Source organism: Megascapheus bottae, chromosome 8 (genome assembly GCF_031878675.1).
Source record: "Megascapheus bottae isolate mThoBot1 chromosome 8, mThoBot2.hap1, whole genome shotgun sequence".
NCBI lineage: Eukaryota > Metazoa > Chordata > Mammalia > Rodentia > Geomyidae > Megascapheus > Megascapheus bottae.
The window spans coordinates 27,422,376-27,435,957 of NC_143516.1; the positions used below are offsets into that span (position 1 = coordinate 27,422,376).

General features: G+C 39.0%; 1 protein-coding gene across 6 annotated transcripts in view; it reads right to left on the minus strand.

Annotated features, from left to right (window-relative positions):
• Positions 1-13,582, minus strand: part of Ncoa7 (nuclear receptor coactivator 7) — a 111,909-nt gene that overhangs the window by 71,851 nt on the left and 26,476 nt on the right. For all 6 annotated transcript variants that reach the window (XM_090338183.1, XM_090338177.1, XM_090338181.1 and 3 more), the window contains exon 2: positions 12,640-12,754. In XM_090338183.1, the coding sequence (XP_090194309.1) occupies positions 12,640-12,689 (50 nt within the window). In that variant the 5' untranslated portion in view covers positions 12,690-12,754. The remainder of the gene's footprint in view (positions 1-12,639; positions 12,755-13,582) is intronic.

Consider the following 13,582-nt stretch of genomic DNA (forward strand, 5'->3'; position numbering starts at 1 on the left):
ATATAACAGATGTGTTCTTAAAAATATATGTGTATATTCTAGCTTTTCAAAAACCATAGAGTGATTTAGAAATACAATTCAGAGTCTGTTTCTTATGCTTTCAACTTGGGAAAGAATATCTGAAAGAATATTGTGGCTTCATTTTATCTGCTTCCTAAGTTCAAATGATCACATTTTGCCCATCTTAATCTACCTACTATTCATAATTCCTTATTCACTTATAAATATCATTAAAAACAAAAAGTGTGTGTGTGTGTGTATGTGTGGGGAGGGTATGAACACTAGGACTAGGTCTCTTGCACAACTTTTTTTCTTTTTTTATTGTAATTAATAGAAGGGTTACATTATATTCACCAGATAGAAGGTCTTGCACAACTTTTTAACTCAACATTGGTATTTTACCACTTGAGCCACAGCTCCACTTGCAGCTTTTTGCTGGTTAACTGGAAGTAAGAGCATTACAGACTTTTCAACCTGGGCTGGCTTCAAACCTCAATTCTCAGATGTCAGTCCTAATCTCCTTAATAGTTTTAAGGATTACAGACAGAAGCCACCAGCAATTTAAAATCTTTTACTGCTGTAATCTCTAATCCTTGTTCTAACTCTCTTACTCTTCTATATTCAAATTTACCTGATGCTTCCCATTCTCTACACTTAAACCTACTTCAATGCTTCAATGATTATCATTCATAGACACCATATATTTCAATACTTTCCATCCCCCATCATATTTCCCTCTTCCTCTCATCCCTCCAAACAGTAGTACAGTTACATTCATATCCTAACCATTGTATTTATATAAACTGCACCAAGGAAAAGGGAAGTCAAACATGTATAACCAAGTGCCCAACTACCCAAGCACCATATTAGCATCTTAACAAAAACTGTACAAAACTCAGGAGAATTTCAGCTGTTAAGATCTTTCAGTTCTGAATCTAGACACAGAAAGGGACAACAGGAGAATTCTTGTCATTTCACAAAATTATACAGTCAGAAAAGTGCTGACTCATTTTTTGATTGGTAGTGGTATGTAGGTACTTTCAAAGTTTCCTTGGTAGATCAGAAGTTTCCCTGCTTGGTTTCAGAATTTCTAAGAGAATGCATTTATAAAAAGGAGAAGATACTGGTTGGAGTCTTAAATATATTTAATAATTGTTTTATTATTTAGCTAATTGATTCTTCTTATCCTTATACTGAGACTACAGTTCCATAAATTCAATATGATATGGTTTAGTGAAGAGGGCAGTACAATGACTCCAGGCATGCCTGGGCCAGGACGTGGATGTGCCACTATGTACTTATGTGACCTTGGGCAAGTTGCACAACACCTGTAAGTCTTGGCATCTCTTTCAGTAATTAGGATGATAACAGGAACTTACTTCAGGGTAGTAATTAAGAGATTACATGACACAAAGCAGTCTCTACTACAGAGTAACTATAACTCCATTCACAGTAGGTGGCTGGTAGGTGCAGAACATGGAGGTCTATCAAGAATACAATGAAAAAAAACCACAATACATAATAACGGACAAAAAAAAAATAAAGCAGGGCTGAGAATTTGGCCTAGTGGTAGAGTACTTGCCTAGCATACACAAAGAGCCGGGTTCGATTTCTCGGTATCATATACACAGAAAAAAGCTGGAAGCAGTGCTGTGGTTCAAGTGGTAGAGCTCTAGCCTTGAGAAAGTCCAAGGACAGTGCTCAGGCCCTGAGCTCAAGCCCAGGACTGGCAAAATAATAATAATAATAATAATAATAATAATAATAAAGTAGGGCAGATGAAAGTGTTACTAAGTATGTCCCAAGGCCAGCTAAATGAAGTCCTGAGAGAAGGCACAGGAAACTTATGTACACTCTGTGGCCAGTGGCACATCTAATTCTGTGGCAGTGGTGGCAGCGGAGGCAGCAGCTGTGGTGGTGGTGGTAGTAATGATGATGGTGACAGTGGAAAAATTCTGGGGAGAGTGGGTTAGACAGTTAAGTGAGTGCACATTATTATACACAAGGGTAGCTTGGGAAGGGCAGTTCTTTCCATTCAGAAAGCAAAGTCCTGAGGAGGCAAAGTATAAGGCAAGTACATAAGAATCAAAGGAAGAGATAAGGACTGAAAGGTAGGAATGAGGGAAACCGTGCCAAAGTTCAAAAAACAAAAGAAAGAAGTTGGGATGGCTGAACTCTGTAAGATTGTGGATGACATGCAATGAGCACTTGCCTTGTAAGGACAGAGGAATGAAGGTTGTATGAAGGTGGTTGATCAGAGTTTAGATCCATTTTTTGGGGGGGAGATAAGAAAGAAAAAAATCTCCTCCCCTCCCCCCCGCACCTGTCATAGGGCTTGAACTCTAGGCCTGGGCTCTGTCCCTGAGCTCTTTGGCTCAAGGCTACACTTTACCCCTGGGCCTGGGCATTGTCTCTGAGCTCTTTAGCTTAAGGCTACTGCCTTACCCCTTGTGCCACAGTGCCACTTTGCCACTTCCTGTTTTCTAGTGGTTAAGTGGAGATAAGAGTCTCACATTCTTTAGTGCCCGGGTTGGCTTTGAACCGAGATCCTCAGATCTCAGCCTCCTCAGTAGCTAGGATTATCAGGGAGAGAGAAAACTTTCTAAATGTGGGCATGGTAGTACACACCCATAATCCCAGCACTGGGAAGTTAAGGCAGGAGGATCACATGTTTGAAGTCAGTGATGTACTGTCTTAAAAAGAAAAATGTCAGGTATTAGTTACCAGTGAATCATGATTGTAATCTTAGCTAGGAAGCTGAGATCTAAGGATAGTGGTTTAAAGTAAACTGGGCAGGAAAGTCCAGGAAACGCTAATATTTAATTATCCACCAAAAGGCATAAGTGGAGCTACAGCTCAAATGGTAGAATATTAGTCTTGCATAAAAAAGTTCAGGGACAGTACCCATGACCAGCACACAAAAACCCGTAGCACCATAGCACATTTAAGTCTGAATGCAGGAACAATTCATCCGAAGTCTTTCTCAACTGTCAGAAACAACATTAAAAAACCAGATGTGTGGGGCAAGGAGTGTGGCCTAGTGGTAGAATGGTTCAAATCCTTGGTACCACGTACACAGAAAAAGACAAAAGTGGTACTGTGGGCCGAGAGTTTGGCCTAACAATAGAATGCTTTCCTAGCATGCATGAAGACAAGAGTTCGATTCCTCAGTACCACATACATAGAAAAAAGCAGGAAGTGGTGCTGAGGCTCAAGTGGTAGAGTTCTAGCCTTGAGAAAGTCTAAGGACAGTGCTCAGACCCTGAGCTCAAGCCCAGGACTGGCAAAAAAAAAAAAAGAGAATTTTGGTGGGCTGAGAGTATGGCCTAGTGGTGGAGTGCTTGCCTAGCATGAATGAAGCCCTGGGTTTGGTTCCTCAGTATCATATATACCAAAAAAAGCCAGAAATGGTGCTGTGGCTCAAGTGGCAGAGCTCTTGCCTTGAGCAAAAAATGTTCAAGGGCAATGCCCAGGACTGACAAAAAACAAAAACAAAAAAAGAACTTCGACTTTTGACTCAATAGGCATATATTTATAAATATTTTTAAGTTCCATGAATCATTACTTACTCTGACTGATAAGTTTAGCTTATCCTCTGCAAGCCATTCTGTTCCATTCCATTCAGTCAATTAAAAACTAGGAAATGATCTGAATAGACATATCTTAATAGGAGATATATATAACATGAATCGTCAGGGAACTATACATATATATATTCCACAATAAACTCACTTATATAGCTATTATTAGAAAGACAAAGAATGCAAAATACTGGTGAGGATATGGAGAAAGGATTATACACTGTAGAAGAAAGTGAAAACTATTACAGCCATTACGACAAACTATATGGAAGTTTCTCAAACATCTAGGTATGGAATCACCATTTATTTCAGCTCTCCCACTTCTGGCTACAGATCCAGAATAGAGCAAAGAGATAACTGTGTTTACATGTTACCTGTAGCACTATTCACAATACTCAACATATAGAGTCAAGTAAGGTGTTCAATAATGCATGAATGGATAAGCTGTGGTCTACATACATAATGGAATATTATCCAACTATTGAAAGAAATGGAAATGCCACCGTTTGCAGCATCCTGGATGAATTTGGAAAGTATTTTGTTCTGCAAAATAAGGCAAAAAGCGAATATGCTCGCTTGTCTGTGGAAGAAAAAGAAGTTGATCACACAAAAGGAGTACAGCATGGTTACTAGAGGCTGGGAAGAGTAGAAAGGTAGGAAAAAGATGGTTAATACAAGCATGCAGCTAATAAGAGGACTAACTTCTAATTCCTTGCAGCACAAGAAACTCCAGTTGATAACAACAAGTTATTCTAAAATGGGTAGTAGAATTTCAAATGCTTCCATACAAAGAAATGATAAATGTTTGAGGTGACAGATAGGCTAGTTACTAATATGTTAATTACATAGTATGTGAGTGTGTATGGAGTATCATACTGGATTCTCCATAAATATGTACAAGTTTATGTCAATTAAAAATGTGAAATGTGGATTCCAACAACTACACAGATTTCATGGCCCCTGAGAGGGTTGTAATCTACAGCTTAATAGCTGTGTTGCACTTGGAACTAAATCAAGTAATTCAGCCTGCTCCTTAAAATTGAAGTAAAAAGCAGGAGTCTAAACTGTTAATGGCTAAGTGTTGATAAGCCCTTTTTGTAATCACTACAAAAAGTTAATAATTTCCTGGAAACATTAGCAGATCACACTTGACCATAGATGTTTTTCCCTAGTAAAGAACACCAAGTAAAAGGTAAATGTTCTCTTAAGATTCTCCTGGTCTGAGATCAATAGGAAACATAAGACTTCAACACTATAGCTCATGCAAAAAATCTAATTGAAAATTAGTAATGCTGTTAAGTAAGGCGCTGGCAGCTTCCCATAAGAAATTTTTTTTGGGGGGGTACATCTAAGTTCCAATAAAAACAGTTATTTGATTGAATCAGTAACTAGGCATATGTAGACTTCTCTCATACATATATGCTTAAAAATCCAGTGTTTTAATCTCTCTCTCTCTGCAATATATTTTGAGTACATATTTTATTATATTCCATTAGAAATATTTTTAAATATCCTGAGTACTTCAGAATACTGAGTATTAGAGAGTACTGCAAAATACGGTAGTGATTAAAAACTAGGAGTTGCAAATCATTTATATCCTTCTTTGAAGAGGATGTTTTGACTACTCTGTCCCTCATCTGCTTACCAAATATTTAATAATTGCTATGTGACGATCACTATTTAATAGGTACATGGAAAACCACTGAACAATTAGAGTCTCCACAGCAAGGTGGCCTTCAGAGAGAAGTCTTACTTGCAAATCATAAATCATTGATGCAAATCTTGCTACATAATCCATAGGCAGGGCACTGGGCACAAAAGTCCTCTGGGCTGCTCCTTAGAAATTTGAATTAAATACAGTGTCAAGTAAAGACAACTAACACATTCTACTTTCCGATTCATACAAAATGTTTCCTATTAAGCATGCTATGACAATTAACAGCATGTTCTAACCCGCCTTTAGTCTAGATAAAAAATACTATGTGAAAGAGAAACAGAGACAGCATGGAATGAAAAATAAAAATCAGACACACAGAGGGAGCTGGTGGCTCACACTTCTAATCCTAACTACTTAGGAGATTGAAATCTGAGGATCACAGTTCAAATCCAGTGCAGGCAAGAAAGTCTCTGAGATTCACAGCTCCAAAAACTAGAAGTGGAGCTGTGAATCAGTGGTAGAGCCCTAGCATTGAGCAAAAAGGACTGAGGCTGCCAGGCACTGGTGGCTTACACCTGTAATCCTAGCTACTCAGAAAGCTGAGATCTGAGGACTGCAGTTCAAAACCAGCCTAGGCACTAAAGTCCATGAAATTCTCATCTCCAATAAACCACCAGAAAACCAGAAATGGTACTGTGGTAAAGCTCATGGACAGCACCCAGGCCCAGAGTTCAAGCCCCATGACTGCCAAAAAAAAAAAAAAAAAGACTGAGGGACATCAAGCCCCACAGCTAGTATGCACGCAAACAGGCGTGCGCGTACACACGCACACACACACGACCTATAAACACAGCAGAGGGCTATTCAGAACACATTTCCATTTAAAAGCTAAGTGACTGAATCTCCTTAACAACATTCATCATCCGCACTTACAGCTAGCTGGCTATTCACAAGACCATGAAGAAAATAAAGTGAAGGAATTCGTAGAAACACTTTGTAAATGCTGTTGTGATTATTATTATTGTTATTGTTATTATTTTGCAGTCCTGGGGTTTGAACTCCAGGCTGCTTGCTAGGTATGTCCTCTACTCCTTAAGCCATGGCCCCAGTCAAAATGATGATCTTTTTTAGAATCAATAAACACAGGGCAACTGGCAGGATAATGAACAAATATTAAGGAGATATAGTGTTCACACTGGCCAAGTAATTAAAACAATTCTGTTTGTTTTTCATGTAGTCACATATGAAAATCTGAGAAAAGACTGTATGTAATCCAACAACTGGTAGTGTCTCCTTAAATTTCAGACACACTTGAGGCAGTCGAATCTTGCTTGGTCAGCAAGAAGTAAACACACACACACACACACACACACACACACACACACACACACACAGACATCTACAGATTATTAATTAAAGAAAGGACAAGAGTTCACATGGCACTACACTGCCCAGGCAAAGCACAAAGAAATGGTTTCCTGGGGTTCAAAGATTGACTTCTTGGGGCTGGAGAGAGAGCACACACCCTCATGGTGCATGGCACAGATGGCCATCCAGATGATCTAACACTGGCTCTGAGGTAGCATAGTCAATAGAGAAAATGGAGGATTTCTATCCATTATATTTCTGCATTGATTTCTGTGATAGGAAACTTCTCGCCCTAGATAGAGTGAAATACAGAATCCTGACCCATAGAGGTCGACTGTCTAGACTGCAAGCTTTTCATTGCCATGGTGGGTTCATCTGCTGACAGGCACAAGACTGAGGATGCTGAAGATGAGAAGACATGTGGTATGGGATGTCTTTGGGTTGCTTTTGAAAAGGTCATTCATAAATTTTTATGTTTAGAACCCAGGATGCATTTCTCCAAATTACCTTACAACGGGGAGACCCATAGACATCTAATCTACCCACATGGTAAGGAGTAGTAGGTTGGGAAATCTGTGTTACCCCTACAGGACTCGTTCTAACACAAAGGTGCCAAGTGGCCTCAGACAATGTTGCAGAACGTAAGCTCTGGATGGATAAGAACAGAGTTGGGCTCAAATCCTGCATTGCTGCCTGCTGTATAATGTCAGGGGAGTGATCAACCACCTTTGACTCTAAATGTCCACCAACAGTCAAATCATTTCCCAACACAAAAATTGTTGCTATCTGGGGTTTGGTGTGATGATACAGTAATCCAGATCAGTTTCCCTAATCTTTTTACACATCAAGGAACACATTATGTGAAAAGTAAACCCTGGAGTAAGATGCTGAACACAGTTCAAGGTGACTAGTCAAAGGTCTCTGTCCACTGGGGGAAGGGGGAGTTTGTTTCTCTAGCAGACACGATAGACCATCAAAACAACACTATGGTGAGGCTCTGCTTACCAATTCATAAACTGAAAGTACCCTAGTATGGAGCTAGCACATCGTTGACACTTTTGCCTTGTGATCTTAGGGCCCAACTGCTAAATAAATGAGCACCTTAGATTTCCAAAGGCCCTCTGCACTATATAATTCCACTTCATGACATTCCATTTCCTACATAAGCTCATAACAACCTGTCATTGAGAAATCGCATGGTTTCAATCTTACTTACTATAATTGCTCTTACTACTAGATCTGAACAACAGAACCAGACCTAGGCTGGAAGTGGGTGGTCAAGATGAGGACTGGTTATGTATAAAAGTGCAGGTGGGTGTGGAAGGGAGGTCAGGAATGAGCTGTTTGAGTACTCCCTGTGCCTGCTACTTCTCCTATCTCCATGGCTGCTTTGGGTTCATTTGGTTTAAATGAGAAAGAGACGTTTTATAATGCATGTTTTATTAAACAGTGCATTCAAACAGCAATCTATACATTCTCTTCCCTTAGAGAGCTTAGGACCTCCTTGCTGTTCCCTTTGGCCTTCCTCTGACTTCTAAGCTGGCGTACTTGTTTCTTTAAGACCCTCTTAAGTGTGGGTTATTACTAGGTACATTTCACAATTACAGAAATACAGGACTAAAGGAGTTTAGAAGACATGTTCAAGGTTGTACACCAGAGCTAATTTTAAACATGAATGTTCTACCAGTGGGTGAGAGGTTCAGCTTGAACTGGCTAGGGCACAGGATGCTTTCTTAATCACCCAGACTGCTTGCTGGTAGAGGTGGAGGGGATCTGACTTCTCTGTACCTGATGGGAAGAAGAGAGTGTGTGGGACAGACCGTTCTGCTTTTCATAACCCAGGTAGGGGGCAGCAGGCCTAGGGAAGTAGCCTTCAATAAGTACACTCTGCTAAGAATCTTCAGCACTCACTACTGAAAGGCCCTCCCAGATCACATTAGAGGGGAAAAGCAGTTTGATGAACTCCAAATGAACCTCTGAGATCCTCAATTAACCACTGATCCTGGAAAAAATGTTTCCAGAGAACTTTCCAAACATACATACATACATACATACAAGCAGGGTTGTAACTCTGTGCTACTATGTGATACATGTGGTACGTGAATGTGCTTATCATGTAAGAGGCCCTGAGCTCAATCACCAGTACACTGGTGCCCCCCTACACAGACACACAGACACACAGACACACACACACACACACACACACAGACACACACACACACACAGACAGACACAGACACACACACACACACCTCCATAAAAATCATACAGGCCAAATAACGAGGGGAAGGAAAGAACCCTGTTTAGCAGTAATAAAATAATGAACACATTCTAACTACAAAGGGAAGGATAGAAGGGAAGGAGCAGGAGTAGAATGACCAATGTCCACCCCAGAAGCCAATGTGACTTTCACAGAACACAACCACGACAATCACCACAGAGAGTATAATTTGCTTTACTAATATAGCTTTTCATTGGGTTTCCAAGACTGGTCACAGAACAAGGAGTAATGCACACACATTTAACAGACTACTTTTGTCATCATCATTTCTTTGCAAAGCAGGGAGAAATACTACATGGTCCATGGTCTGTGAACTTAAACAGTGCTCCCAAACTATACTAATCACACCAGGTCATAAGAGCCAGGCTGGAGTGAGCCAAACAAATCTGTCTGGTAGTAAGACCAGTCCACTTTTTTTTTGTCAGCTGTAGAGCTTGAACTCTGGGCACTGTCCCTGAGCTCTTCAGCTCAAGGCTACCACCCTACCCCTTGAGCCACAGCAGCACTTCCAGTTTTCTGGTGGTTCACTGGAGATAAGAGTCTCACGGACTTTAGTGCCCAAGCTGGCTTTGAACTGTGATCCTCAGATCTCAGACTCCTGAGTAGCTAGGATTACATGCGTGAGACACTAAACACTGCTCCAGTCCACTCTTCTATTTAGAATTACACATGTATCATAAATTAAGATACATCACAAGTAAGGAAAGATTAGAAGACCCCCAAATTCTGAATTCCAATTTAAAACTGTTAAATTAAGATATTTTTGCTTGTTTGTTTTTCTATGTTCTGCAGACATCATAAACTATATAACCCAGGTTAGCCTAGAACTTGAGATTCTCCTCCCCAGCCCTTCAAGGGCTGTGATTTTAGATTTCCATCACTTCAAGGCTTAAGTAAGATATTTTGGTTTTGGTGGTCATTCTGAAGTTTGAACAGGAGACAGCGGACTTATTCTTTTCTTTAGTTGATTGTGAGGGCTTAAACTCTGAACCTGGGTGTTGTCTCTGAACTTTTCAGCTCAAAAGCTAGTGCTCTACTACTTTGAGCCCTGGCTCTACTTCTGGTTTTCTGGGAAAGACCTGGAGGTAAGTATCTTAACAACTTTACTGCCCCAGCTGGCTTCAAACCCAGATCCTCTGATCTCAGCCTCCTGAATAGCTAGGATTACAGGCATGAATTACCAGTGCCTGGCTGAGACCCTGCACTTCTGAGGGAAGTATTTTACCAGTCCTGTACTCATTTTTGCTTTGGTACTTTTTTCAGATATGCTCTGGACAAGCCACAAACACAGTTCTATTATCCAAAACTTCTAAGGCAATTAGATAGGATGTAAATGATAATACTCCATTTGCTTCTGGGGATGTAGTCTCACAAGCTTTTTGCCTAGACTGGACCAGAACAATAATCTCTGCCTCCCAAACTAAATGGCAGGTGTGAATCATTGCCACCTTGTCTACAGCAGGGTCTTTAAACTTCACTCTGTTTTCTTAGGCAGTGGAGAGAGATCTCAGAACATGTTGATAAAAAGATTATTTACTGAACTCCTTCATTCAATAGTTCATTCAGTGTTTGTGACACCACATGATAAGATAGCATACAATGAAAACATTAACTATGTGAAGAAAAAGAAAAGGAGGGAAGGAGAACCAGTTTAAAAAGCAATTTTAGGATTTCAGATACACAACTTTGGTAGCTGCAGAACACCAGGGAGAAGTTTTCCTTCCAATTTCCTCTGAATACCAGTAGACATTTATGTAAGGTGGTATAATTTAGTTTAGGAAAAACTATGACTATGTCAGTTTGGCCCTACCCTAGGACTGATTTTACATTCCTTTTCTCTAAAAGGACTCTCGCACTTCCCTGAAGTATCCTGTTCCAGAAAAATCTGCCCTGTGCTATTGGAAAGGATTTCTCAAGTATGTTCCATTGGTAATTCCTCTGTACAGTAACTCTAGGTCATCAGTAGGCACGTGAAAAGATTCACACTTTGGCTGTCTCTCTTTTTCTTTTGAACTTTTGTGTTATTTGGGGTTTTGGTGTTTTTATTTTGTTTTGTTTTGTCTTGAAAAGAGTGATCACTTTTGATCACTGCACAGCTAACGTCAGTCAGCCTGCCTGCCTTTCTCCTGTGTACTCTCTTATTTACTAGTGACAAAACCTACTGACTTTTAATGGCATTTATAATTTTATTGTCCTTGTTCTACTGTCCCTGAGTTTCCAAGGTCACATTTAATGGCTTTTCTGTTTTCTTTTTCATTATTAGAATATTTTTCAGATATGACCTGGGTAAGTATGACAAATGTGATTATTTCCGAGTTGAAAAAAAAGTATGCTGCTTTTTAAAAACAATATTAGTTTGCATTCTAGTTTAAAGGGTTTTCTTTATACATCAGGGACAAGACATTCACACTGAGCAAGCTGCTCATAAACCTATGTTTATTGTTACTATTATAATCACAAATTCACTTTTAGATTTAGACCAGAAGGCACTATAGCTTTTAAACGCCAGTGTGTAATACAGGCAAAAAAAAAAAGCAGAAAGAAAATACTTTAAATATAGAATAACTCAAAATGGTTCAGAAACATAAATATAAAAATGCAATACTAAAAAACTTTTAGAAACTAAAACAGAGAAGAGAAAACTTGGGGTTAGGCATAAAAAGTTATAACTTGATGTCAAAAGCACAATCCATAGAAGGAGAAAGTGACAAATTAAGCCATATCAACATTTAAAACTTTTTGCCCTGTAAAAGACACTGTTAAAAAGGAAGGGGGAAACAAGCTATATTCTAGCACAAAATATCTGCAAACCAGCTATTAATCATTTGTGAGAACTGTTAGTCATTATGAAGATTAACAGCTGGTATGCACAAATGACTCTCAAAATTCAACTGTAAGAAAGCTTATTTAGTCTAAATGTCACATGTCCCATCCATTATTATAAACCTGACTTCTTCTTTCCCCAACCTTGTTACTTCCTATTGTCCTAGTAGCAAAAGACATTTCACTGCAATAAGTGGTTTATACTTTTGCTTTTCAAAAACCTTCATTTATAATTGTGATTTCTAACTGGAGCACCTCCTTTGGAGATACCTCTACATGTGGATACTGACTCATTTGTTGCATAAATGGACAAAGTACTTTGAAATCTTTAGTTATCTTATTGATAAGTTAGGGCTAAAGCCACCTACCTTGCAGGTTTATTTTGAAGATACTTACAGTAAGTCCATAATTTTTTTCTGCTCCCATTTCTCATTAAAAACCTAAAATGCAGCTTGACTTTGAGATAAATACCTTAACCAAAAGGAAAAGATCTTTGGTTTTAGTTTCAACACTTTGATATGGAAAAAAGGAAGTGCATCTTTAAGAAGTACAGACTGTGTGTTAAAATGAGGCTTGAAAACTGTGGATGAAGTGATACTAAATTCAGTTCTTAAGAATTTCAATTCAGGAGAACACAATGATTATTTTAAGCCCATGTTCTCTGAGTCTGGGAAGCACAGCATAACATTTCTTATGATAAGCAATGACAGTTATCCTGATATTTAAATGTACATTGTACCCAAGGAAATCAGATACTAGGAAATAAATATAAATACTTTAGACAAGCTCTAGACTTTCAGTAAAAACACTTTTGATTCAAATGATATCATTTCACTCACTTTAACTCCTTTCAGAAATACTTTTTAAGGAATGAACTCCCCAAAAAAGTTTTAAAAGCACAGATATAAGTTTGCAGAATGAATGCTTACCGAGCAAAATAGCTTTGTTTCCGTTCCTTCTTCTCCTCCTTGGTATCCATAATATGAACTGAAAGTGCAAAAAGTATTTGGAAAAGTTCTTCTTTTTAATCAATGTCTCATAGCCCTGTAATTAAAAAAATAACGAAGCAACTATAAATGAAGATGTTTATAATGGCCAATATGAAGAAGAAAGCAGAGTAGAGTTACAGGACCCAAAACAAATGAAAGATAAACTTTAACCAGGAAACCCAGTCACATGAGTCAAATTCAGAATGCAAATGCTCACTGGAATGGGTGGTGCACAGAGACAAATCACAGAATTGGAATTAAGCCACAAATCAGAATGTGGATAGAAAACCAACCAGAAGTACTTTCCTCAGAATTAACAATTATTTCAAAATGTACCAAAGGAAAATTTACACTGTCTTTGGAAAGTTATAGGTTAGCTTTGTAGATGCTACTTTTTTTTTTTTTTTTGCCAGTCTTGGGCTTAAGCTCAGGGCCTGAGCACTGTCCTTGGATTTTTCTCAAGGCTAGAGCTCTACCACTTGAGCCTCAGCACCACTTCTGGCTTTTTCTAAGTATGTGGTACCAATGAATCGAACCCGGGTCTTCATGCATGCTAGGCAAGCACTCTACCACTAGACCAAACTCCCGGCCCTACTTTTTTGTTTTTAATAATAAACTCATCATCAATCTTTCCAAGTAGTTAATAATGAACATATCTCATAGACAATAATGTGACAGGGCTCTCATAGGTGCTGGGCAAGAATCATGAAAACAAAAGCCAGTTTGGTGATTTGTTTTACTTTTGGTTAAAATGCCAGGCAGAACATTCCAGTTGAGCAAATGTGGAAATGAAAGGACAAGGACTCAGGAAACAAATCTTTAGGGAATGTTCTGAACTCACTGCCTCCCATAGCTACTGATACTCTCACCTATGCTCACTGAC